The sequence below is a fragment of the Nipponia nippon genome, unplaced genomic scaffold (assembly GCF_047370975.1).
Source record: "Nipponia nippon isolate SJK-2023a ecotype South Korea unplaced genomic scaffold, ASM4737097v1 scaffold_32, whole genome shotgun sequence".
Lineage (NCBI taxonomy): Eukaryota > Metazoa > Chordata > Aves > Pelecaniformes > Threskiornithidae > Nipponia > Nipponia nippon.
In genome coordinates this window covers 1,959,771-1,985,203 of record NW_028262350.1, presented here as the reverse complement: position 1 = coordinate 1,985,203, position 25,433 = coordinate 1,959,771, and the positions used below count along the sequence as shown (strand labels likewise).

Below are 25,433 nucleotides of genomic sequence, written 5' to 3'. Positions count from 1 at the left end.
CGGCCCGCAGCGGCGGCTCGGCCCGGAGCGGGGAATCGCCCGCGGGGGGCGCCGCGCTCCCCTCGCTCCACCGGCCGCCCGCGGGGCCGGGCGCTCCCGCCGTTATGGGGGGGGTGACCTTCCCAAAATGGTGGCCCAGCGCCCTTCCCACCTTGGCCGCCCGACCTCCCCAACATGGCGCCGCGGCGCTGCTGTTCCCCTTCTGTCCCGCCCACATCCGCTGCGGGCAGCGCAGGCGCAGAGAGGGGCGGCGGCCGCCATTTTGTTTGGCGGCGGCTGGAGGCCGGACGGCGCCGCGGGGCCGCGTTTCCGGGTGCGGCGGGAGGAGGAGGCCGCGGGCGGCGGGTGAGAGCGGGGGCACCGGGCCGGGGAGGCCGGTGGGGGCCGGGGCTGCGGCCCGGCGGGGCCCCGGTGGCGCGGGGTGGGCGCGTGGGGCGCACAGGGGGGCTGCGCGGGGCCTGTGAGGAGGCCGGCGCCGGCTGTGGAGTGGCCGGGGCCGAGGGGGGCTGGGGGTGCGCTGGGGCCTGTGCGGAGCCTGTTTTGGGGAGGGCGACGAGCGCTGGGGTCTCTGGGGGTGCAGGAGGGCGGGGGTGGCTGTGGGCGCTTTGGGGCTTGCGGCGGGACGGGGGTGGCCGCGGGTGCGCTGGGCTCGGCGCAGGCCGCGGCGGGGGCGGGAGGCGGGGAGCTGGGGTGGGGGGGAGTTGCCCGGGGGAGGCACCGGTGGAGCTGAGAACGACTGTGCTGGAGGGGTGTTGGTGGAGGGCGCTGGTGGTGGTGGTGGGGGCTCTGCGGGGATCCCGGGGAGACCTTCTCCCGCCGCTGCTTCTCCCCGTGTCATGGGAAGATGCCCGTCGCGTTCTTCCCTTCGCCCCCCTCGGAGCAGGGAGGGCTCCGTGTCCAGGCAGCTGCCCTGGGAGGTTTGGGTGACCGGTTGTGCCGTCCTGGGGGGGGGGACGATACTCCTAGGGTCAGGCCAGGCCCAGGGTCCCCAAGCAACGTCGCAGTCCGGTCGCTCCTCTGGGCCTGGCGCTGGCAAACTGCGGCCTGAGCAGCCTCTGCCTACGAAAACCGGCGTGCGGGGCAGCATATGGCTGGGCAGCAAAGTGCTGCGAGTGCCACGGTGGAGGCTGAGCTTTCCCGTCTGCTCCGGGTAAACACTGCCGCGGCTGCGTGCTCCCGGTCTGCCGTCCCTGCCCGCCCACGTAGCCGTACGGCGGTGCCTGCCCCTGCCAGACACTGCCCGGGCAGCGCCGGGGCCTTGAGGACCAAATTCCTGCTGCGGGTTTAGCTCTGGACCCCTCCAGAGTCCTGGTTGTAAGCAAACGAAATAAGCAGCTGATTGTTTTCCGCAGGCCCTTTGGGACAGAGGGAGAGCGGCAGCGCCGTGGCACAAGCAGCCGCAGCCTTTCCCCCTGCAAAGACTCAGCAGAATTGATGCAGCTTGCGCCTGCCCTTGAGTGCGCGGCTGGCCCCAGCAAGTGGCTCTCACGCACCCCAGCTCTCTGTTCGCAGGGTTCCCCGTGCGCCTCGATGTCCTCCGCCACGACGTGGGAGGGACGCGGATGGGTTCAGGCTGCGGGGTACGTGTGCCGCACGGGGATGAGCCCGGTGGGCAGGCTGTGTCGGTGTGTCTGGACACCGAGCCGTCCCTCCTTGGGGCTCTGCTCCCGGCAGGGTGTTGCTTGTTTTGGTGTTTGCTTTGTCACAGAGAAGCCGCGGTGAGCCCAGAGCTGGGGGAGGCAGTGGCAAGGGTGGGTTCAGGGCAATGCAGGCCAGAGCCCCAGTGAGCCTGGTGCTGTGCAGCGTGCTCTGAAACAGTTTATTCTCCAAGCGCTGCTCAGAGCCACCTATTTTTTTTGGCTTTACCTCTGGTCCCCGTTGCTGTTAACCACGGCTCTGCTCTGGCTGCCCCCTTGCAGTGAGCGGGGCGGGGGCCCAGGCTCTGTCCCCCCCAGCCTGCTTGGACTTGGGCAGCGTTTCTGGGGCCTGTGGGGTGGAATGCAGAGGGAGGAGATGCCGGCTGCCTCCTGACCCTCAGCTGACGGATGAATGTGGGGCGCTGAACGCCTCGTGACTGCCCTGCTCCGGGTTTCCCAGTCCCGCTGTCCAGGCAAAACGTGGGCTGGAGGCTGCTGCCCCCCCAGCCGGTGGGAAGGCGGCAGCGAGGAGCCGGTGTGGCAGCATCCTCGGGCCAGGTGGAGGCAGAGGTTTTGCATGAAATTCATTTCGATGAACCGCAGCCTGAGCGCCGGGCTGAGCAGCAGCCCTTGGAGAGGTGCCGCGATCCCAAATCGGCCTCGTTTTACCTTTGGCAGACTTGGCTGCAGATGGGTGTCCGCCCGGGTTGCTCTGGCCTGGTCTGATCTCTGGTGTGGAGTGTCGTTGCCCCGCTGATGGCCGGCAGAGAGGATCTAATCTGACCTGACTCCCATCTCCGCTGCTGAAGGAGTCGGCTCGGTTTGCAGATGAGGTGTGAATCTGCCCAGCTCCAGCTTGGACGTGCTCTCCGGGGCAAAGCTACCTGGCGAGCGCGTCCTCTGCTTTTCACAGCTCGGCTGCCTGCCTTCATTCCTGCCCGTCTCGGCTTATTGAGTGTGTCGTGTCCCCAGGGTGTTTCGGCACCGCTGCTTTGGCCAAGCCCCCTGGGGAGATGTCCCCTCTTCGCACCTTGCGTGATGGCGGCCACGCTCCCCGCCGGTGGGGGCTGCCAGGCAGCGGCACGGCAGCTCTCCTGCTCACAGCCGTGCTGTGTTGCTGGAATGCAAAGGCAGAGCCTGTTTTCCCATGGCCATTCCAGGGCGAGGAGCACAGACCCCTCTTTGTGCCGTGGGGGGTGAGGGAGGGCTCGGCTTTGTCCCGCCGTGAACAAATGCGAGCTGTCGGTCATGGCATGCCAAGCCGGTGCCATCTAGAGCGTGTGTCACGCCCGGCGCTGAGACGTGAGCGTGGCACAGAGGGGAGCGCGGCTGACCGGTGCCACCTTTGCCGCCGCAGTGAATTGGGTCTGTCTGAGTTAGTGTTTGCCACTAAAAGTAGGTCCGTGGTTCCGCACCGTGGCAGGCCGGCTGGTGCCGCAGACGTGCGAGGCTGCAAACCTTTTGGCTGCTGCAGCCGCAAGGCATTAGACCCTGACACGAAAGTCACCGCACCGAGTGCCACTCTGCTGCTGTTGGGTTTTCTGCTCTTGCCGAACGCATTACCTCCGAGGTGACGCATGCCAGCCCCCCCCCTCCACCAGCGCCAAGGTGACGGGGCATGTTCCAGGTCAGGGCTCGCTTCCCGCTTCGCTTTGCTTTAAAGTGCTGTTGTCGAGGTGCTCTGGTCCTTGTCTGACCTACTTACTTACATCTGGCTGCTTGGAAGGAAGGCAGATTTGCTCTGCCAAAGAAGTAGCTTTCTGCTGGGAAGCAAAGGTGGGAGGAGGGAGCGGGGGGAAAGTGCCCTCCTAACCAGGGGCTGAGCGTGTTGGGTTTCTCCTGCTGGCTTTGCCAGGGCGGCTCTGGAACGAGCACAGCTCCCAGGGCTTGCTCCTCGCTCTGATGTTTTGAGGTTGGTTCAAAAATTAAACAGTCTTTTCCAGAACGGAGCCGGCTTTTTCGTCACCGGCCTCGGGGGGGCTGCGGTACTGGGAGCTGACACTTGCTGTGGGGTCTCTTGCCACACAGAGGCCGTGGAGATCCGTGCCCTGGTGTAGTGCTGGGGCTCGGATGGGCCTTGGCCCATCCCTATTCACCTTCCTTCCTCTGGTGTCTCCCACATGCAATACCATAACCGTAGAAATTCCTGCTGCTCGGCAGGACTGGCTGCACCAGCCGGAGCCGCAGCAGCCCCGTGCCCTGAGCACAGACTCTTCTTCTGGCAGCCCTGGGGTGGAGGCAGCTCCGGAGGGATGCTCGGGGGAAAAGGGGAGAAGCTGCCGGGCGGGTGCGGAGGTTTGCAGGGAGCTCCGCTTTCCCCTTTCCAGCGGGAGCAGGTGAGGCGAGTTGCAAATTCTGCTTGGCAGGGCTCGCTCGCAGCGTGGCCCCCGGGCAGTCTGGGCTGTGAGGAGACGTGGGCGTCGTGCCGGGCCCTGCACCCCGGGACGCTGCGCGCTGGGATTCGGTGCTGCTGCGCTCGAGTGTCCTTGTCAGGTCTGACCTGCTGCTGCGGTGCCCCTGCAGCGGTGCACGCTGCGCTTGCTTGCGCCCAGAGCCTGTCTCTGCTTTCGCCAAAGCAGCAGGACACCTTCCTGCATGGCCAGTGGTTTCCTCCTGGAGGTGTGGGGCTTAAATCTTCCCTCACCTGGGCTGGAGTCGGGGTCGGTGACCCAGGGGTGCTCATGACTTTGCCCAGGAGCTGGGAGTGACGGGGTTGCATCTGCAAGGACCGTCCGACCCCACCGCTGAGTCTCTCTGTCTGTCACACCCTGTTACTAGACCATGTCTCAAAGCAAACCCTCTTCTCCCTCTGCACCAGCTGTAAATTTGCAGCGTGTTCTTGGCACCTACCAACCTGAAAAGCAGCCGAGTGTGGATCTGACTGTGTGGAGAACTCGCTCTGACAGGGCTTGGCTCCGTTTTCCCTTGGCATTGACACAGGCGCTTCCTTCGCGCTCTTACACCTCCCGCAGCTGCGGCTGTCGCAGCAAAGGCCGGTGGGGCCAGGCCCTCGCCACCTTTGGCCTCCTGCCTCAGCAAGGGCTCCGCTCGCCGTAAGCCGTCCTATCGATCCTGCGGCGTGGATCAGCCCCGTTTGTAAGGTTTCTGTAGCTTTAGGGTCTTGCACAAACATCAAGCATATACGTGTGTCCCAAAATAACACCGAAGTGTTGGGTATGCTACGGTAGCTTGTAAATCTTCTCCTAATGACTCTGAGTGCCAACCTGGTTAGAAGAAAGATGCATTTCTTTTTTAGAAGCAGTCAGCGATGGTTTTTGGAGTGGCTGCTTCCTTTCCGTGAGGCCGTTGTGGCTTTGGGGTGGCTCGGGGTGACTTTATTCTGCAGCAGGGACTGTGCCCTTCCAGCAGGCACCTCCCGATGGCGCCCAGCGACTTGCACTCTGCCTCGGTTACTTGCCCTGTGTATTCTGGATTGCGAATCGGCGCATCTCTGCTTGGCCTTTGCCTAGGAAAACCCTGAGAATACTTGGCCGGGTTTCGTGGAACAGCAGGAGACCTTGCGTTCCAGCCCAGCTCTGCTCGTCTCCCCTCAGGGCTGCTTCCCGCAGCCGGGCTTGGAGCAGCTCTTGCAAAAGAGTCAGCATGGGAGACTGGTGAGGAGGCAGAGCCCCAGCACCTCTGGCCTGCAGGAGAGGGGTGACAGAAGGGACTGAGCTGGAGGTCTCTGTCCTCAGCCTCCCCGAAAGCCCCGTCAGCAGAGGAAGAGGGAGGGAGCGTCACGGACGCCTGGCAAGAGGTGGGAGAGACCCCGGTGGGGGGCACGGGGGGGTGCCTGTCCTGGAGGCTCCTGGCCAGGGCAGGGGAGAGCAGCCCAGCCCTGGGTGTTGCCTTGCTGAGCGAAGGGGCTGAAGGGCTGTGGGCAGAGCAGGAGGGCGGCTGCTGCAGGGGCGCTGCGGGGTCTCAGGCGTGTTTAAGCACTCTGCGTAACCCCCTGGTACAGGGGTTTAAGCTGGAGCCAGTCCTGCAGTATTTTAAAGGCACAGTTATTCTCCATCCAGGTTTCTGAGAACAGGAGACCTCCAGGCAGCGTGTGTGTGTAGCTCATGGGTTTTCAACAGAATTTTTTTTTTTTTCTTTCACGGTTGTAACCGAACTCTCTGGGTGGGGGCCGGGGGACTGGACAGAACACTGGTTTTTCTCCTAAAACACCAGCACAGCCTGTTTGGTCTCACGGCGCAGTGACCTCTTGCGGAGGTGCTGCCTCTTGGCCCCACGCTCCAGGGCAGGGCCGCTGCTCCCGATGGGCAGAGGAGGAAGACCCAAAAATGTCAGACCTTCAGTGCTGGCCTGGCATTGCTTCTTCTGAGAGGGTGGGTCGGCTCGTTGCCAACTGCTCGGATATTGGGGTGAGTCTGGGAGAAAAGCTTGGCGCAGGGGTTTGGTTTGAAAGTGTGAGGGCCCCCTCCAAATAATGTGCTTTTTTTGGCAGAGAGTTTCACCTGGGCATTTTGCTGTCCCTGCCTCGTGACTCAGACCTGTGTTGGCAGACGCTGCGGCAGCTGACGGCGTCAACTCAGGGTGGCAGGCTGGAGCTGGAGACTGGTTGCCTGCTCCCGTGTAAGGCCGCTGGTGCCGTAAACTCTGCGCCGCAGAGCGTCTGGTGCCGTTTTAGGGATGACTTTGCACGCTGTCGGTTTTGAGTGGCGGTCGGAAGAGCCGTGGGTTTGTTTAGTGTTCCTTGCTCTTTGCTGGTAGCGTGTCGGCTGCAGCCTGATGGAGACCAAAGACTGATGCTGCACTGGGTTTGCTGTGCAGAGAGCCTTAGACACGGAGAGAGCCTTAGTCGCAGCTCGTTAGTGCCTGCTGCTGAACTAGCCCTGCGTGAGTGCGCCCCGGCACTGCTGGGGGGCTTTAAAAGGCTCTCGGAGGTGGCCGGAGCCCCTTTCTGCTTGCCATCCTGCTCAGAGCAGCCCGAGACCACCGATATTTTCCTTGCTCCCCTTGCGCCTCGAGGAGCTCCCAGCTCTGTCGGCTCCAGCGCGCAGGCTTCGTTTGCCCTAAATGCGCAGTGTTGGAGCCTGGGTGAAGGGAATGGTGCGTCGTTGGCAGTTGATAAAAAGGCATTTTTATCTGAACACCAACACCGGGCTTGGGAGTCGCTTTCCATTCAGCGGCGTATTGTTTTCTGCGAGGTGTGAGCACGTTATTCCCAGCTGTGGGTCACCATCGAAGCAGTCGGGAAGTCCCTGTGTCTCCCACCGCTTCCTCCTGCTGGAACAATCGGAGATGTCCATCGGAGAGAGCGGTGGTTCAGAGCCGTTCCTGCCCGGTCCCCTCGTGTGCCACCTCTCCCTCCCCAGCTTCCTTTCCCTTCTCGCCTGGCACACGGGATGGGGAGAGGCAGGGAAGTCTGCGGGCCCTCCTGGGATGGGCTTTTCCTGCTCTTCGCTTTGCTGCAGCCCCTAATGTCAGGACGCGATTCCTCGCTCCTGATTAAAGGTTTCCTCTGCCAAGTGAACCGAGCTGAGCTCGGTGGAAAGCTGCTAAAGGACAGCCTGGCTCTGGGGTCCCATGGTCGGGGACTGGGAAGCCGTGGCTCCACCGAGGGCTGTGGAATTCAGCCCCGAGGCATTAGAAACTTTTGTGTTCAGGGTTTTGTTAAAAATGCATTGTCAGTGACCGTGGGTTGTTAATAATTCACAGTGAACATCTGAGTCCCGCGGGGCTGGAGTGTGTCTGTCTGTCTGCACGCAGAGATGCACCGGCTCTTTGAGACGCTCCAAATCGGGATGGCAGCTCGCTCTCTTAAAGCATGCTGATACGATTTTAAAAGCCTGGATGACCTTAAATCCTGGGATGGCTGTCTTTCAGGATCAATTATTTATGTCACATCTTCAGTGCTGCCGAAGTCCTCACTCCTCAGGAACGGGCAGAAATGTCAGGCTTCGGAGGACAGGCACTGAATTTGGAAGGGTAACAAGGAACTGAGGGATTGGATGGGAAGAGGTGGAAGATAAAGGCGCCCTGTGATGCGGGGGCGGGAGGGAGAGTTAGAGAGGTCCGGCCTTGGAAGTCGTCCCCAAACCGGTGCAGCCGCATTCTGCAGCCGACATCAGAGGGCTGGAAATTCCTCTTGATCTGCAGTTCAAAGCCGCTGCCTCCCTGAGGATGAAGCGCTTCATCTCGGGTTTGCAAATGCAGGCTCGCAGCCGCAGCCAGCATAGCTGTGAAATACAAATCCACCGCGGCGCCCAAATCCCCCTGAAAAGCAAGGAAACACGCTTATGGCGTCTGAAGGTCACCGCTGCCTGTCCTGCTAAAAAAGCAGCCCCCCTCGAGGGATGAGCAGAATCCAGGGCTGCTTGCTGGAGAAGGCATTTCATTTCCCTTCGTGGCAAATGGGGACTTGAAAAACGCGGCGTGTAGTCCTGTCCAGGCCAGATCTGGATAATTCAGCTGTTTTACGGGAGAGAGGGGCTGCTGAATGTAACGTTCTTGGGTTTTAATGGTGTTTTGAACGCAGGGTTGGGAGGGGAGTGCTGATTCGAAATGCTGCGGGACTGCCCCGGAGTCGGTGCTGCCGCGGGGTGCTGCGGTGACAGTGGGGTCTGGCGTGGCTGCTGAGCAGCAGCTCTGGAAGCAGCTTTCTGCAGGGTCACCTCGATTTCCGTGAGCTCTCCCTCCTCCAAAGTGATAGCTTTTCACACATTGTCTTCCTCCCGGTTTTCTCACAGCTTTCTTGGCTTTTTTTTAATTTTATTTTAAAAGGAAAGTTAATGCGCAAACCTGCCCCTCCTGGCTTAACCAAAGACGAGCTCTCCTCTGCGCTTTGATCTAGTGGGTGTCTCTCTCGCTGCCCTGATTCAGGTCTTTCAAACCACTTTCCCTGCAAGCGCAGTGAGCTGCCGCCGCGGCATATGGAGCTCTCCAAGGCTCAGATCTGGCTTGGTGAGAGGATCCCTGGTAACGAAGAACAAAGGAGAAGAAGCGCAGAGAAGTCGGCTGTCGGAGCGGCATTGTTTCAAAGGGCATGATTTCTGTAAGGCATATGCCAGACATTAAGGGGTGGTAAGCAGTGCTGGGAGAACCCCCTGTTTTTTCCCTGGAGGATTTAGCTTGTGTCTCCCTAATCTTTATCAGTTGCGTCTGTCTTCACGAACATTAAAGATCTAGGCTTTATTTTAAAGACAGAGATGAATCACTCCAGCGTTCCCACCCAGAGATCTCGGCTTTTCTCGTGGTATGAAATAATCAGCAGCCACCACGTGCTGAGTTCGGTGCCTCTTGATTTTGGTTTTTCAATGTGACCTTTGCTGTTAATCCACAACCTGAACGGGGCCGTGTGCTGAAACGAAATGACCTGTTTCTCGGGAATTCAGCTCCAGTTTATCCTCAAGCTGCTTTAGCTTAAACTCTTCTCTCCCCTCCTCTCTCGCTCTTCTAGGTCAGAGCCTTTATCTGAATGCAGGTTTCGGTGCAGCAGGAGTTTTAAGGGCATGTTAGATACGGGGAGATAATGACTCATGGTTTTCATTGTAGAAATACCCCTCGCCTCCCTGGCTGTGCTTATGGGAGGTAATGTTGCCGTGGGATTGTCCCTGGCTGCTCCGCCTGACGCAGGGCTTATGTGGGGGGCAGCAGGGCAAACGGGGGGGACCCAAGCAGCGTGCTTCCCTTGCAGACATGGCACCAACTTGTCTTCTGAGAGCCGACAAACCCCCGTCTGTCCGTCTGTGTACGGCGAGGCAGGGTGTCCCTGTTGCAGGAGTGTCTGAAGGGGTTCCTGTGACCCTGAGTGCCGTCGAGGTGCAGAGCTGAGTGGGAAACGTCACCCCGTGAGTAACCAGCTGGAGCAGGAGCGTAACAGGGAGGTGATGTGGGTGTTTCTGTTCCCGTGGGTTGGGAGCGGAGGTGACGGCCCGCAGCGCTGGCACCGCTCCTGTGCTGGCTCAGGCCTGTGACACATGAGACCGAGTCAGGAGTCTCATTACCTGGCACGTTTCTCAGCTGTATCTCTGCTAATTACCTCCAGCTGCTGGTGTTCAAACAAGGCCGGGGCTCTCCTGCCTGTCTCCTCCTGCCGGTTGTGCCGCGACGCCATCACACCGTCCCCCGATGTCACGCTCTGCCCTGGCAGCAGCTTGCACCGTCCTGGCCCTGCGAGGTGGGAAGGAGCATGGGGGAAAAGCGCTCCTGTTGCAACACGTCCTGGCAGCGCCGGCAGGTCCCAGACGAGCACGTTATGAGCCGTCTCTGATCCTGCTTCGGTGGGAAAGGTACAGGCTGAATGGGTTTGCCAGGCTTCGTTCCAGTCTGCGGAGTGTCCCGCTGTGGTGGGAGTGGTGGCACGAGGGGCTGAAAGAGAAACCGCTGGACGTTGGCTCTTCTGTGCGAGGCTTCCAGCTCGGTCCGGAGCAAAGTAGCATCGCGTGTGTCGGGGAGGATGCGTTTCCGAGAGGCGGGAGTGAGGTGGCTGCCCCGGTGAGGTGGATGAGGACCCACTGAGTCACGGCGCGTTCGAGCTTGCGCCGTTCCTCAGCTCCGCAGAGGTGTGGCAGGTGTCACCAGGGAACTTAAGATCTCGAGTGACTTAGAAAACACCGGAAGATAGAGGGAGGAATGTCTTCCCAATGAGGGTGTCTGTAGCTGGGAAGTTTCTCACTCGGTAGAAGAGCTGCTTTTAATTAACAGGTTATTTATTTATTTATTTTGCTGAACCACAGCGAGCTGGTGGTTTGCTTGAGGGCAGGGGAGCCGCTGGCATCGCAGCGATGCTGCTGGTCCGTTTTTCCTGTTCTCAGACCTCTGCCGTGACAGGGAGTGGTAACGTCTGACATGTGAGGATGGACCTGGTTTTACCCTGCCTTCCGTGTACCGTGGTACCAGTAAATTGTAGTTTATCTAGTCGAAGGCGAGTCTCAGAAGGGATCTGGATTTTAATACCTGATACAAAGCATTTCAAAGGTTGTGGGCACCTGGGTTTCAGTGCCTGGGTAGTAAAGAAGCTTTCGCTGTCGTGGTGGATGTATCTGTGACCTCTCTGGTCGCTTGCCCTGGAGGTCAGGGGTCAGAAGTCGGAAGCTTCAGGTGTGAAACTATCCTGTTCTTACCTGGCGTTGGCATTGTGGTCCCCTTCAGTGGTTAAGGAACAGGTTTTCCTGGGGGAAAGACATCTGTGGCCTGGAGAGGGGCATTCATCCCCTGCCTCATGGTCTGCCCCGAGCACCCGAAACTCCCGGGGTGGTGAGTGAGGCCTCCAGTCATCACATTCCTATTCCCTGAGCCGGTGCTGCCGGGACGGCCCTACCTGCGCGCTGCTGTCAGAGGCACGAGCTTGCCAGGGGCCTGTCCTGTGATCTCCCGGTGATCTCCTCTTCCTGTCCCCGCTTCCTCCGTGCTCAGTCTCCGGTGCCGACCGAACCTGCCAGGCTCTGCGGAGCCCCGCTGGTGAAGCGCTGCGCGGGCTGGGAGCCCTTCTGGGTAAGCCACGGTGCTGGATGGATTCGTTTTGGGCTTGTGAGGGGATGGATTGAAATGGAATCGGATCGATGCTGGGAAAGCTTGTTTCGCTGCCTGCTTGGACAGCTTCACGGGGGGCTTTGGAGATGTGGAAAAGGAGCAGGGCACAGGCAGCCTTTAGAGTGTTGGGAGGTTATCGAAGTAGGATCCGAGTGGTTTGGAAAATCTGCCTTATCTGTCAGGGCTGTTCGGGGACGGGAGCGTGTCTCCTTGCGCGAGCCACAGGACGGCACCGCGCCGCTTCGTCTGCCTTCTGCTCGGTGATCCGTCTGGCAGATTTAACGGCGTTCGTGGCTGGAGGGGCCTGCTGGGGACACGTGCCAGGGCTGGCCACGGTGCCTGCTGACGGGCTGTAGGCTTTGGGCTCCTGTCACACTTCCACATGAGCAGCCTCCGGCTGCAGATAAAGGAGCTGGATTGATGGCGCGGGATTAGCTTGGCTGGGTTTTCTCTGCTGAGCGAGGCAGTTGCGTGAAAAACGTCCTGGGTTTCAGCTGCAGGCTCCGCGCTGGTGTGGGGGCCCTGGCGATTTGGGGCAGGGGGTTGTGCTGGCTCCCGCCACTGGGACCTGCTGTTCCAGGGTGTTGGGAGAATGTGGTGGCCCTTTTGAGCCAGCCAGGAGAGGGCAGCCCCAGCCTCTGCCCTGTACGGGGAGCTTCAGGCACAGGGCACTAGCCCGCTAGCCCTGGGCCATGTTTCTCTGTGACTGGTTTGCCAGCTTTCCCCTCCAGTCCCTGACTGCTTCCTCCCTTCCTGCAGGCATGAATGACCAGGCTTGCCCCCAGCACTGAGCAGCCGGGGCCACCGGGAGCCGGGCCAGGATGCCGATCCCTCCTCCCCCGCCGCCGCCGCCTGGCCCCCCGCCGCCTCCCACCTTCGGTCAGGTAGGGGTCTTCTCGTTGCCCGCTGGCCTGGCTGGTTGTAGGGTGGGGAGGTGGCCTGGCTCCCCATGGTGCTACTTGCCAGGAACCCCTGTGTTCTCTCTGGACCTCCTCGAGTCCAGCCTACGAGAGCTTCGGGTGACCCAGGGGCTGTGCCTCAGTTTCCCTTGCAGCAGAATCTGTACACGGAAGGGGCTGCATGTGGCTTTTTTTTTGTATTAGTGTCTTCTGCTCCACCGTGGTTCGGGGTGGGGAGAGCAGGGGATCTTGCACGTGGCTGTAACTGAGCTGCGTCTTGGGTCTAGGTAGGACGGGGTCTCAAGCTCACCCTGTGGGATGGCAGCGTAACCTCCTGGGGCAGCCCTGTCACTCCATATGGAACAAAGCCTGGAGAAGGCTGTTTGCTGGCAGGGGGTGGGGGTGCCTCTGGGCTCAGCGGAGGAGAATTGGGAAGGTGGAGTCGGGCTGTGCCTGCTCTGTGCGTCGGGGTGTCCGTCTGCGCAGGTGAGCTCCTGCTGAGCTGCTTCTTGTCTCCAGGCGAACACAGAGCCACCGAAACTGAGCCGAGAGGAGCAGCGGGGCCGTGGGGCCCTCCTGCAGGACATCTGTAAAGGGACCAAGTTAAAGAAAGTGACACAAATCAATGACCGGAGTGCACCAATCCTAGAGAGTGAGTACCCGCCTGGCTGTCACTGGGAGGTGCTCAGCCCCATCGCGGGTCCTGCTGTGCCCTTCAGGATGGCTTCTGGGCTCTCACCTGTCTGGTTTCCAGTGGCTCCTCATCGGAGGAGCTGATAATACCAGGCTTAACCTCTCTGCCTCCTTTCAGAGCCCAAGGGCAGTGGCGGCGGCAGCTACGGCTCTAGCTCAGCTGCGATCCAGCCGAAGGGCGGCCTCTTCCAAGGCGGTGTGCCCAAGCTCAGACCCGTGGGAGCGAAGGACAGCTCAGGTAAGGGCCGTCTGACTGCGGTTTGCGTGGGGTTTCCCTGGGGAGGTCCCCGAGCAGGAGGGGGTTGAGGATCTTGCCGCGTTTGCCTGGGGATTTCAGCTGGTTAGAGGCAGGGACCCCAAATCCACACCCCACATGTGGCCGCAGGCAGGCTGCCTTCTCTCCACACCACAGTGTCCCACGACACAAACCTCCTTGGAGGGCCCGAGAGTCACGTGTGTTGCTGAATGTTTCTCTCTGCTATTTTCTGTGGCAACCTGCCTTCCAGCAAGCCAGAGAGCGAATAGCAGTGGTGAGAGAGGAGCCGTGTGGCTGAACACGCTGCCAGCTCCCTGCCTGTGCCAGACAGCGTTCCCCGCGGTCTGGCCCTCCTCGGCCGAGCGGGCAGGCTGCCCCGCGCTCTGCGCAGGCTTGGGGCCGAAGCGCTGCACGTCGCTCTTGCCGATTCCCGGCCTGCGCCCTGCCTGGCCAGTCACTCTGCTTTCCTTCACCGCAGACAGCTCCAGTAAGCAAACCCTGCAAGTCCCCAGCTCCCGAGCAGCCGCCCCCAGGCCCCCGGTGCCGGCCAGCAACAGCCGACCTCAAGATGATGCTGACAACAGCCGGGCCTCTCCCCCGGAGCTGCCGCGCACGCAGAGGCCCTCCCTGCCGGACCTCTCCCGGCCCAACACCACTGGCAGCACCGGCATGAAGCACAGCTCGTCCGCCCCGCCGCCTCCCCCACCGGGACGCCGTTCCACTGCGCCTCCCGCCCCCCCTCCGGCACATGGCGCCAAGGTCTCTTCCTACAACCGGGAGAAGCCCCTCCCGCCCACCCCGGGACAGCGACTGCCCGTGAGCAGGGACGGACCCCCCGCCCCGCCGCCCATCAAGCCCCCTCCCTCCCCAGTCAGTATCCGAACGGGCTCGGGGGCTCAGGGCCAGTCTCTCGCCCCCCCCCCGCCCCCTTATCGGCAACCCCCCGGTGTCCCCAACGGCCCTTCCAGCCCCATCAACGAGTCTGCCCCGGAGCTGCCGCAGAGACACAACTCCTTGCACAGGAAGACGCCGGGCCCTTTGCGGGGTCTTGCGCCGCCGCCGCCTGCTTCAGCCTCCCCGTCTCTCCAGAGCAGTCGCCCCCCTCCGCCAGCCAGAGACCCCCCCAGCCGGGGAGCAGGTAAGAACCGGGAGCAGCCGCGGTGGGTCAGGCTGCGGCCGCCTGCCCGTCGGGTGTTCGGTGGCTGGTAGGAGATGCCGGGGGAAGAGTCAGCACCGGGGCGCAGCGAGGCTTCTCCTGCACATGGCAGTCGGCGTAGGGGTTGAGCCAGGGGCAGTAGCTGGACTGTCACCTTCAATACATGTCCCTGCTCCTGTCCTGTTTATCCAGCTCCTTTCACACCTGATGCTGGCGGTGGGTTGCAGCTGGGCAGCTCCTGCCCGTGAGGTTGGTCTCTCTTCCTGGGATGGGAGGTGAGAACATTGTGGAGCCAGAGCCGCATATGCTGCAGCTGCTCCCCTGAGCTGCCTAAATGTCACCGGGGCGGTGACAAAAAGCTGCGGCAGAGCAGGGAGAAGCCTTTCCCTCAGCGGTGCAGCCGGACACCCTCGCTCAGCCCCTGCGAACCATCCTGCGCCATTTTTGGTGCTGCATGGTTCAGAGCGTAGCTGGCAACAAATGTTTTGTCGCTGCTGTTGCAGGGATGGGGGTTTTTGGTGTCAGGCACCCTTCGAAGGGGTGGCTCGGTGAAAACTGCTCACTGTCCCCCCGTGCACACGGAGCCGGGCGTGAGCATGTCCCCGCTGCCGGGAGCAGCGATGGCTTTGCCCTGGTGCCCCCCCGTGCGCTCCTGGGCTCCGTGTCCAGACCGCAGCTCCCGCCTGGTCCCCTGCCAAGCCGCTCTCTCCTTCCGGCCTTGCCAGAATCCCTCCTTTGAGTTACGGCTGGGGATCTGCTCTGTTAGTCTGTGTGTAATTAGGCTAATGAGGAGCATGAACTACCACTGTGCATCTGTGGGAGGCCAGGCAGGAGCGAGAGGTGGGTCGGAGGGGCCGTGGGTGCTGTCGCTGTCTCGGTGGCAGTGCGGATGTAGCTTCCCAGCCCTGGCAGGCAGCATCTTGTCTCCATGTGGAGCCGCTGCCTCGCCGGAGCCTCGCATGTGCGGGCTCGTAGCCGCTCCTCGGATCCCCTCTCGTGCAGAGGGCGACCTGGGTCTGGCCGCAGGCTGGGAGCGTGCCAGGGCCAGAGCAGCCCCACTGGGGGTGGGTGGTGAGCCGGGCGGGAGCGGGCTGGCCAGTCCCCTCCACTGCAGCTGATGAGGAGGAATGCAGATGTCAGGAATAAGGAGGAAATCTCTGCTGGGCACGCGTAGGAGCATCCGTGGGCCGGCCACGCTGGCCGCTGGCGTGGTCTGGCTCAGCAGCTGGCCTGGAAAGCTACCTCGGAGGATGTCCTTGGCCTGGCTGCCGGAGGGAGGGTTTGCCCTGGGGATGCCGTGCCTTGGCAGGCTGCGGTGGGCTGTGCCGGTGCTGACTCAGCTCTCCTTGCAGCCCCGCCGCCCCCTCCGCCGATGCTGCGAAACGGGGGGCGTGATGCCCCCCCACCTCCGCCCCCCTACAGACTGCACGGCTCTGCCGAGCCCCCGAGCCGAGGGAAGCCGCCGCCGCCGCCCACAAGGACGCCGGCCGGGCCGCCGCCGCCGCCCCCACCGGTGCGGAACGGGCACCGGGACTCCATCTCCACCGTCAGAGCGTTCCTGGGTGAGTGGGGCCCCGGGGGGCGCGGGTCTGCGCTCGCAGCGGCTGCTGCTCTCCGGGGCAAGGCTGGAGCTGGAGCCCTTTGGTTTTAGCTGCGCTCATCCAGAGCCGCCCTCCCTGACCCTTCCCTTCTCCCCCTCTGCAGATGACTTTGAATCCAAATACTCCTTTCATCCCGTTGAAGACTTCCCAGCCCCAGAAGAGTATAAATACTTCCAGAGAATCTACCCCAGCAAAACAAACAGAGGTAAGGGAGGAGGAGGTGTCCCGCTGTCCCGCGTGGCCGGGCTCCCCTCCTGCGCTCTCCGGGGTGGCAGGAGGTCACAGCAGCGCAGCCATGGCCGCCCGCCGTCCTGTTTGTCCCCACTCAGGGTGGATTGTGCAGGGGCTGGCGTGAGCAGTCCCGGGCTCTTGATCCACGTCCTCTTCTCTGCAGCAGCGTGGCCTCGGGGCCTGCAAATGCTCCCTGGAGTGCCAAGCCCCGCAGGCAGCCTGCCGTGCTCGGGGGGGCCCCGCGGATCTGGGCTGTGCGGCCGTCCCCTCCGCCTGCCCCCTCTTCTGCGGGCTGAGCCTGTGCAGAGAAATGCCGCAGGGCTTGTTCCCACCCGCGCCGAGGGCCTTTGGCACTGGAGCGGTTACAGAAGGATCCCAGCAGCCAGCCCCGCGGCTGAAGCTGGTGTTGGGCAGGGGCTGGGGGGGTACAGAGCCCCCGCGCATCCCGGGACGAGCCCGGCTGCGGGGCCCTGAGTGGTGGCGCTCAGACCCAGCGCTGCCGGCGCAGCACAAAGTGCCCTTGCTGCACCGCTGCTGCGCGTCAGCCCTGCGGATCCCAGAGGAGACTCCAGGGAGAATGGGATGCTCGTTTATTTTTAGAGCGATGAATGTTTAATGTGGATTTGAGAAGCCCTGAGCTTTCCATGCGTGCTGCAGCGGCTGGTTCGAGTCGCAAATCCCAGGCTCCAGATCTCTGCGGGGAGTACGGGGGGGGGAGCAGCCGGCGCGGGGGTGTGGAGGAGGGAAAGCAGACGTGCCGGATCCCGCTCTGCCAAGCACCGGGGCGGCGATCCGCTGAACCGGTGCAGGCGGCCGGTGAGCAGCCAGCAGCGCGGGGCACGCCATGCCAGCCATCTCCCTGCGCGTTTTGGTTTCAACGGGCTTTCTTGTCTTGCAGCTACGCGTGGGGCCCCCCCTCTGCCCCCCATCCCCAGGTGAAAGCGGGCTGCGCAGGCAGACTGTTCCTGAGCAGAGAGACGGACCTTCCCCTTCCTCAGCGGACCCTCCCCACCTCCCTGCCCCCCAGGACCCTGCATGAGAAACTCCCAGCGTCTTTGGTTTTCCCAGCTGCGCCAGGACGAGCAGATACCCCCAGCCCCGCTCTCTCCGCCAGCCCACCCTCATCTATGCATCTCCCCCGGGACTCGGTGACCTTGCCGGCAAGCCCGGATGGGTCCTTTCCTCCTCGCTCGTCGCAGATCCCGGCTCGGGCTGGGACCACACGTCCAGCTGCAGCCCAGGAGCCGGGCACGAGGACTTGGGGCGGACGCCGAGCCGAGCGCGGCCGGCTGTTGGACCAGAGCTGGCTCGGTGCCCGATTCCTCGGGGCCGGAGCAGAGCGAGGGCTTGGCGAGGAGCTGGGGTAGGTCGGGAGGCGGACGCGCTGCGTGATCACCGGCTGTGCCGGCGGCGGAGCGAGGGGGAGCCGGGAGAGGCCGGCAGAGCCTCGTTACCCCGGCACAGCTGATTGCTTTTTTTGCACAGGAGCCAGTGGAGGAGTGGGGGGGGGCGAGCGGGACCGGCCGGGGAGCCCCCCAGGGCGCTGGGCAGGGGCTGGGGGGATCCCCCCCTCCCTGCTCCCGCGGGGGGGGACGTCCCCAGTGCCACCCGCCAGCCCCGCACCCCAAAACCGCCGCAGCTTTTCACACCGCTGGGTTTCGATGGGGCGAGGAGGTGCCCGGCGGCGGCGGCAGCCCGGTTTTAACGCTAAATTCCCAAACTGGAGCATTTTAACGGGAAGGCACCGATTGGCCGGGGGGGGGGAGCCGGGGGTGCCGTTACCGGGGGGAGGGGCCCCCCGCGCCGGGGGGCTCCGGTGGACATTTTGCCTTACACACTACCCTGTCCGACTGTTGGTACCGGGCTGGTTTCTCTGTATTTACTCACAGTTCCACGGCGGGCTGGACGTTAACTGTAGTTACTGATCTATTTTGTACGTTGTAAAACGCTTGTTACTCTGGGAGGAAGGTGGGCTCGCGGCGGGCGTGCTGACCCCCCCCGCGGCCCCCCCGGGCTCGGGGCGGGTATTTTGGGTTGGTTTTTTTGATTCTTTTTTTGTTTTTTTTTTTTGTTTTTTGTTTTTTGTTTTTTTTCTACAAAGATGGGGAACTTGCCCTGGTGGGGCCGGAGCGAGGCGGCTTGGGGCGAGGGATGCGGGGGGTGGGTTTGGCCGGAGGATGAGCCCCCCCCCCACCCCCCGCAGCGGTGCCCTTTGGTTTAAATAAAGGTAAAAAAAGGGTCTCCCCGCGCGCCGGCTGCCCCCCGCCCCCCCGCCCCGGGGATCTTTTAAGAGGGAACAGAGTCAAAACCGAGGAGCTTGGAATTGCATTTAAATAAAAGTAATAAAGGTACACGGCTCTTCGTGGGTGCTGCTGGGGGGGGGCCCAGGGGTGCTCTGCGCCTCCCCGGGGACCCCTGCCTGCAGGGGCTGGGGGCCAGGGGTCTGCCTGCAGCCAGGCTGCTACTGGGAGCACTGGGAGGTACTGGGAAGGTGGGATGAGGGTGCTGGGAGGAGGGCTGAGAGCAGTGGGAACACTGGGGAGACAGGATTTTGGGGATGAGGGCATGGGGAGCGCTGGGGCGGCAGGACTGGGGCTACTGGGAGCGCTGGGGCGGCAGGACTGGGGGTACTGGGAGTGTGGGGGAAGCAGGATTGGGGGGATGAGGGCACTGGGGTGGCAGGACTGGGAGTACTGGGAGCGCTGGGGCGGCAGGACTGGGGGTACTGGGAGCGCTGGGGGCACAGCAGGGCCTGACCCCCGCCCCGCAGACTACAACTCCCAGCATGCCCCGCGCCCCGCGCACTACACCTCCCGGCAGGCCCCGCGCTCCCTCGTCCGATTGGCTGCTCGGAGGCGGCCCCCCTCCCTTCTCCGGCCGCGGCGTTTGGCGCGGGACCTTGCGATTGGCGGCGGCGGCGGGCGGCGCAGCCAATGGGGCGGAGGGGGCGGGGCCGGCTCTGCCTGGTGGCGGGAAGTGCGGGGCCGGGGCTGAGTTGGCGCCAGGAGGTTCGGGGGTGCGGGGCGGCGGGGGGCTGCGGGGCGGGAGGGGGCTCCGGGGGCAGCGGGGCTGCGGGGCAGAGCAGCGCCATACGGCGTGGGGGGATGCGGGGTGCGGGCGGGGGTTGGCTTAGCTTGGGTTGGGGGGGCGGGGGGTGGCCGGGGGCCGAGGGTCCCCCCGGCTGGCCGGGGGCCCCCCCTCCCTTCGCAGACCCCCCCCCGCCGCCATGGCCAGCAGCAGCAGCCCGCAGCGCCAGCCCACCATCGGCTTCCCCCGCAGGAGGAGCGCCCGCCGCCTCGCCGCGCCCCCGGCCAAGAGCGGCCCCGACCCCAGCGCCCCGCGGCTCCCACCCCGCCCCGGGGCCCCGGGCCCCGCCAAGCCCGGCCGGGCGGCCCCCGGCACACGCTCGGCCCCGACCAAAGCGCTGCCCCTGAGCCCCCGCAAGCGCCTGGGTGAGCCCCCTCCCCCGGGACCCCCAGCAGAGGGGCGGGGGGGGGGGGGACCCCTTTCCTGAGAGCTGCTGCGGGGCTGGGACCTCGCCCTGGCGGGGCTGGGGCAGGCGGGGGACCCGGCTCCCTCCTCGCACGGCGGCGTTTGCGGCTTCCCTCGGTGCCGGGAAGGCAAAGCTGCTCCCGCCGGGGCTGGGGGGGCCGAGGCGCGAAGCCTCCCCCCAGGGAGAGCGACACCGCGTCACGAGCGGCCTCTTGCTCGCCGCCGGGGTCCGCTGACCCGTCTCCCCCACAGGCGACGACAACCTCTGCAACGTCCCCCGCGCCCTGCCCTGCTCCCCGGCCAAGCGCAGCAAGGAGAACCGGGGGCGCCGCTTGCTCTTCGGGGACCCCCAGGCCTCCCCCGAGAAGCCCAGCAGCCCGGGGCCGTCCCCACGGCACGGGGGGCAGGAGACCCCCCGGAGCTCGGGGCTCGGCGGGCAGCCTGCCCGCACCCGGCTCTTCAGGCAGGAAGGTGAGTGCGGTCAGGGAGGGGGACGGGGTCCCGGCGGCACTGCAGCCCCCCCTGAGCCCCTCTCCCTCCCCGGGGCAGGCACCTGCTACCAGCAGGCGAAGCGGGTGCTGCACGCGGCTGTGCCCGACCGCCTCCACGCCAGGGAGAGGGAGATGGGCATCATCCGGCAATTCCTGCGGGAGCACGTCGGCGAGCGCCGGCCTGGCAGCCTCTACGTCTCTGGAGCCCCCGGGACGGGGAAAACGGCCTGTCTGAGCCGCATCCTGCTCGACTGCAAGGTGCGCTGTGGCCGGGGGTCCTGGCAGCGGCTGAGGAGTGGGACGGGCCCCTCTGAGGGGTGGGGGTGCCCGTTTTCGGGGTGCTGGCGGACCAGATTGGCAGGGAAATGGGGGGAAGCACAGCCCCACTGCGCCGCCGGTTCAGGGGAGGGGGCAGCAGGTTGTGGCCGCTGTAACGCTCCCGTCCCTGGCAGGATGAGCTCGCCGGGAGCAAAACCATCGTCCTGAACTGCATGTCGCTGAGCAGCCCGCAGGGCGTCTTCCCCGCCGTGGCGCAGCAGCTGGGTCTGCCCGCGGCCGCCGGCCGGGAGGGCGTGCGGAGGCTGGAGAAGCAGCTGACGGCCCAGGGACCCATGGTGTGAGTTCCCTGCCCGGGGGGGTGGCGTGGGGTCCCCCCCTTGGCACCCTGAGCGTGGCCACCGGGAGAGGCGGCCCCGGCAGCAGCTCTCCCTGCTCGGGGTGCTGTGAAGGGGCCGCGGGGGCGGTGGGCAGAGCTGGGGCTGAGCCGGGCTCCCCCTGCCCCGCAGCCTGCTGGTGCTGGACGAGCTGGACCAGCTGGAGAGCAAGGGGCAGGACGTGCTCTACACCCTCTTCGAGTGGCCCCGGCTGCCCGGCTCCAGGCTCGTCCTCGTGGGTGAGTGCGTGGCAGCGTGGCACTGCCCACCCTGGGGACCCTCCCTTTTTTGGGGGGGGGCTGGTGGGGGTTCGCCTTTGCACCCCCCTCCTGCCCACCCGCTTCCTCCTCGGGGCACAGCCTTCATCCCCTCCTTGCCCCGCTGTGCCCGCAGGGTTGGCCAACGCGCTGGACCTGATGGACCGCAGCCTGGCCAGGCTCAGCGCCCAGCCGGCCGGCAGCCCCCGGCTCCTCCATTTCCCGCCCTACACCCGGGAGCAGCTCAGCGCCATCCTGCAGGAGCGGCTGGGACAGGTGGGGACGCGGGGGGGGGGACCCATGGCGGGGGCTCTCCACCCACGCCGGCGGCAGAGGTGACGGCGCGCGGTGCCTCGGCAGGTGGCTGGTGACCCCATCCTGGACGCCGCCGCGCTCCAGTTCTGTGCCCGCAAGGTCTCTGCGGTCTCTGGTGATGCTCGCAAGGCCCTGGATGTTTGCAGGTCAGCGCCTGCGCCAAAACCCGGCAGTGCCAGGGCCAACGTGGCCCCTGCGAGCGCCGCACGGCTCCCCTGCACGGGGGGTGCCGCTCTGCCCGGCGCTCAGGGCTGTCTCTCCCCAGGCGCGCCGTGGAGGTGGTGGAGCTGGAGGTGCGGAGCCAGACCCTGCTCAAGCCGCTGCCCAGCGGTGAGTGGCTACTGCCGGCTGCCGCGCCGGAGCCAGAACCCTGCGTGGGGGGGCACCTCCAGGCCGGCCTCGATGGGGGTCTGGGGTCCCTTTTTGGCGCGCCTGCTCCGCGCTGCCACCCGCCCCCTTCCTCATCCCCCTGAGGCCCCCTGCAGCCATGTCTGTCCCTCAGGCGACTCCCCGGCGTCCCCCGTCCCCAAGCGCGTGGGGCTCCTGCACGTCTCCCGTGTGATCTCGGAGGTGTTTGGGGACCGGCTGGCGGCCGGCGCCCGGGACGCCTTCCCGCTGCAGCAGAAGGTGCTGCTCTGCTCCCTGCTGCTGCTTGTCCGGTGCCTGCGCGCCCGGGAGGTGACGCTGGGGAAGGTGAGTGGCGGTGGGACCCTCCTGGGGATGGATTTGAGGTGCGGGTGGGTGTCCCCGGGGTCTCCCTTGGGTGCGGTGCCGCGGTGTAACGCCCGCCCTGCCTTCTCCAGCTCCACGACGCCTACGGCCAGGTCTGCCGGCAGCAGCAGCTCCCTGCCGTCGACCAGGCTGAGTGTCTGTCCCTCGTCACTCTCCTGGAGTCCCGCGGTGTCCTCGAGCTGAAGAGGGCCAAGGAGCCCCGGCTGGCCAAGGTACCGCCAGGGGCGGCGGGGCAGGGCTCTGGCGGCAGGGCAGGGTCCGGCAGCGCGGCGCTGAGCGGCTCTTGTCTCCCCCCCAGGTCTCCCTGAAGATGGAGGAGGCGGCGGTGGAGCACGCGCTGCAGGACGCGGTGCTGGTGGGCAGCATCCTGGCCCAGGGGCTGCGCTAGCCCCGTCCCCGGCAGCCCCCTCCCCGCGGCCCCTCGGCGCGGGCTGGGCGGACGCTGCCCCGGCTGGGATTTCGGTGCGTGCATGGTTTGGCCGGGCCGCGGCGGGAGCAGGGAAATGGCTCCCGGAGGCCTCGGCCGTTGTTTGTTGAGTCCTGCCCTGGGGCCCTTGGTCTGGGGTGGTTTTATTAATATTATTAATATTATTATTATTATTATTATTATTTTCGTGTGGCTGGAGCCGAGGTGGGAGGCTGGGACCTGCCCCGGCCCCTTTGCAGCAACGGCCGCGGTGCTCCTGGCCCCGCTCCCGCCCTGGCACGTGGGATCCCGGGGCCCGGGGTTGCTCCCTGCTCTGAGCCATGGACACGATTGCTCCCGGCTCCTTTGGAGCCTTCTGCGGTCCCCCAAGGCCCCGGCTGTGGGAAGGCCGGCTCCGGTGCCAGCCCTGCTCGGGGTCCCGGCGCTGGCAGCGGCAGAGGGGGTGCCCGGGCGGAGGGTGGGGGGACAGCGGGGCCCCCTCTCTCTCCTGGCATTAATAAAGTTGTTCTGGTTCAGTGCTGGCTCCTGCCTCTGCTCCCCCCATTCCCTCCCTGCCCCAGGGCTGGGGGGGCCCGTCCCTGTCCCCCTCCAGCCCCTCTCCTCCCGGGCTGCAGCCCCCCCGGCTCCCCCCCCAGCTCCTGGCCCCCTCCTCTGCTGGTGTTAAATAATAGACGCCGTGACCTCATTTTGCAGCTTCTCGGGCTGGGGGGGAGGGGCTGGGGCTCTGCCAGTGCCCCATCTCCGGCCATCGTACCCCGCCCCCAGCCCCCCGGCTGCCCCCGCAGCAGCTCCTGGCCGGGGATGGGGGCACGGTGGGGTGCCTGGGTCCCTGGTGTGCCTCAGTTTCCCCTGGCCCCATAGTGTGGCCCCGGTGTGTGCCAGCCCTGCCCTGGCCCCGTGGCTTGCGGGCTCCCCACGGGTTGCAGGGTGTGGGGACATCGGCTGGGTCCTTGCCCTGGGCACCCAGTCCACCAAAGCGGAGCCTGGCGAGGCTGCTGGATGCCACCGTTGAACTGGGCGTCCTGGTGCAGGCCCCCCCTTCCCACCCCCCGTTTTGGCACTGCCCGTCCCTCCTGTGCCAGGGGACACCTGGGGACAGGGCAGGCCCTGGCCGCTGGGTCCTTCCTCAGCCACCATTCGCCGTGGGGAGCAGTGGGGAAACCGAGGCAGGGGCAGCGTGGCAGGGCCGGGGGTGGCCAGCGGCCCCAGCCAGGCCCCGAGCGCGGCTCAGCCGATTGCCGCCGCGGGGCTATTTATAGCCGGAGCTGCCATGTGTCGGACGTGTGCGGCGGCACGGGGCAGGCAGCGGGTTCAGGCCAGGCTGCGCCCACTCTGCTCCATGTCCCTGCCCCTCACCGCACCACGGGGCTGAGCGGGGACCGTGGCCCTGCCACCGTCACCAGGCCGCGGGGCTGAGCGGGTACTGGCATCCCCACGCCCGTGGGCAGCGCTGGGCCGGGCTGGGGCTGCCTGGGGGCCCCCCGTGCCCCGTGGGCCACGGCAGCTGCATCCTGCCCTGCGTCAGCCCCGTGGCCGTGACGCAGCCCCACGGTGCGGGGCCACGGCACACGGTGACGGTGGCTGGAAGGAAGCGGCTGGCAGCGTGTGTGACCGCAGTGACACGTCGGTGACGCGGGCGGGCACCACGGTGCCCCTGCTCCCCTCTTCCCCCCAGCTGCTCCATCCCCGGCCCCCGCTGTGCCCATCGTGGTGCTGGGCAAGGTGGCAGCTGTGCAGGCAGGCACGGGCAGGCGCGGGCAGGGCACAGGGGGCACCCCCACACCTGGGCCAGATTGGCCGTGCTGGGCATCCCACAGTGAGGCTGGAGGGTCCCCGGTCCCGGCACTGTCCCCAGGGTGGCCTGGCTGTGCTGGTGGGGATGGGGACGGTGGGGTGGCCTGGGGGACGTGGCCCCATGGTGTGAGAATGTGGCTCCTCTTGCCGTGCCAGCCCGCCGGGGTGCCCGCGGCCGCGCCGGCCCTGGCTCCGCTCTCTGCCGCAGTGAATGAAAAATCGATAGCGCAGACGGATTCAGCCGTGCGGGTGCCAGAGCTCCCGCCGGAGCCGTTCATCACCGCTCGGTGAGGGGCCGGCAGAACCGCGGCAGGAGCACCACGGCTCGGGGACATGTCCTCTGGCCCCAGGACACCCCAGGACACCCAGGCCCCACGCCGTGGCTGGCAGCTGGGGCAGCAGCAGCGTGGGGAGGCCAAGGGGCCAGCACGGCCCCGTCCCCCCACTCCGGCACACGTGCGCACACGTCCCCTCGCTCCCGCGCACACGTGCCGTGCCCACGGGGCTGGGCAGCGCCCGGCCGTGCTGCAGGCAGCCGCAGTGTGCGTGTCCGGCTGCGCACCCACCCGCATGTGCGCGGTGGGGGCCCGGTGTCCCCTCGGCGGTGTCCCCGGTGCCCCGGCTGCCTCCCTGTCCTCCCTTGCACTCTCCTTACATAAGTGGCCACGTGGCGGGCACGGCCCCCTCCCGCCGCGCCGTCACCGCCGTCACCCAGATTCCATCTGACAGCCCCTTTCTGCTCGGCTGCGCTCCTGCCGGGCACCGGGGCCCGGGGTGCGGGGCAGGACCCCACACGACCCCGCTGCACCGGCGCTGGGCCCCATGCGGGGTGAGGGCTGTGGGCCTCGGTGGGATGGGGACAGCGGGGACACAGCCCTGCCCTGTCCGCACCTCCCGTCCGCGCCCTGGCACCCCGCTGTCCTGCCGGCTCTGCTGCCCGTGCCCTGCCAGACCTCGGCACCCCGACGCCGCGGGACAGGCTGGGCGCTGCAGCCGGGCAGGATCTGGCCAGCAGTGGGCTTGGCCCCGTGGCGGGGCAGCGCGGGGTCCCTGGTGCCCGGTGGCCGCCCCGGTGGGCTGCAGAGGGGGTGGTGGGCTAGCTGCCGCGCACATCTGGGAGTGATTTGGCACATTCCTCTGGGCTGAGCACATGCCGGCGGCTGGGCCTCGCCGCGGCCGGCAGCCCTGGTGTACTGGGGAGGGGGCTGGCGGCCACGCCAGGCCGTGGCTGCCCAGGCCTCGCTGCCCACGCCTGGCCCGGGTGTCCTGCCTCGCGTTGCTGAGCACACAGGGGAAACTGAGGCACGGGAGTGCTGCTC

The 25,433-nt window shown here is 65.5% G+C and overlaps 2 protein-coding genes across 8 annotated transcripts; both read left to right on the top strand.

Annotated features, from left to right (window-relative positions):
• The first annotated feature begins 239 nt into the window (after positions 1-239).
• WIPF2 (WAS/WASL interacting protein family member 2) lies at positions 240-17,069 on the top strand. Of its 5 annotated transcripts, XM_087769941.1 has the most exons (10): positions 291-345; positions 1,513-1,580; positions 2,316-2,470; positions 11,877-12,001; positions 12,536-12,668; positions 12,828-12,947; positions 13,444-14,103; positions 15,474-15,683; positions 15,826-15,927; positions 16,852-17,069. In XM_087769941.1, the coding sequence occupies exons 4-10, from the start codon at positions 11,939-11,941 to the stop codon at positions 16,890-16,892; spliced, it is 1,329 nt and encodes a 442-aa protein (XP_087626067.1). In that variant the 5' UTR covers positions 291-345; positions 1,513-1,580; positions 2,316-2,470; positions 11,877-11,938; the 3' UTR covers positions 16,893-17,069. The 5 variants fall into 5 exon arrangements, with proteins under 5 accessions (XP_087626065.1, XP_087626067.1, XP_087626070.1 ...); XM_087769944.1 differs by lacking the exon at positions 2,316-2,470 and having other exon boundaries at positions 331-345; XM_087769939.1 differs by lacking the exons at positions 1,513-1,580; positions 2,316-2,470 and having other exon boundaries at positions 240-345; positions 16,852-17,068.
• Positions 17,070-17,080: 11 nt separating this feature from the next.
• CDC6 (cell division cycle 6) lies at positions 17,081-22,835 on the top strand. 3 transcript variants are annotated; one of them, XM_087769937.1, is made up of 12 exons: positions 17,081-17,316; positions 19,164-19,405; positions 19,698-19,916; positions 19,995-20,194; positions 20,389-20,552; positions 20,722-20,828; positions 20,983-21,122; positions 21,207-21,307; positions 21,427-21,491; positions 21,664-21,854; positions 21,965-22,105; positions 22,192-22,835. In XM_087769937.1, the coding sequence occupies exons 1-12, from the start codon at positions 17,081-17,083 to the stop codon at positions 22,279-22,281; spliced, it is 1,896 nt and encodes a 631-aa protein (XP_087626063.1). In that variant the 3' UTR covers positions 22,282-22,835. The 3 variants fall into 3 exon arrangements, with proteins under 3 accessions (XP_087626063.1, XP_087626062.1, XP_087626064.1); XM_087769936.1 differs by having other exon boundaries at positions 19,698-20,194; XM_087769938.1 differs by lacking the exon at positions 17,081-17,316 and adding an exon at positions 18,940-18,961 and having other exon boundaries at positions 19,698-20,194.
• The last annotated feature ends 2,598 nt before the right edge of the window (positions 22,836-25,433 follow it).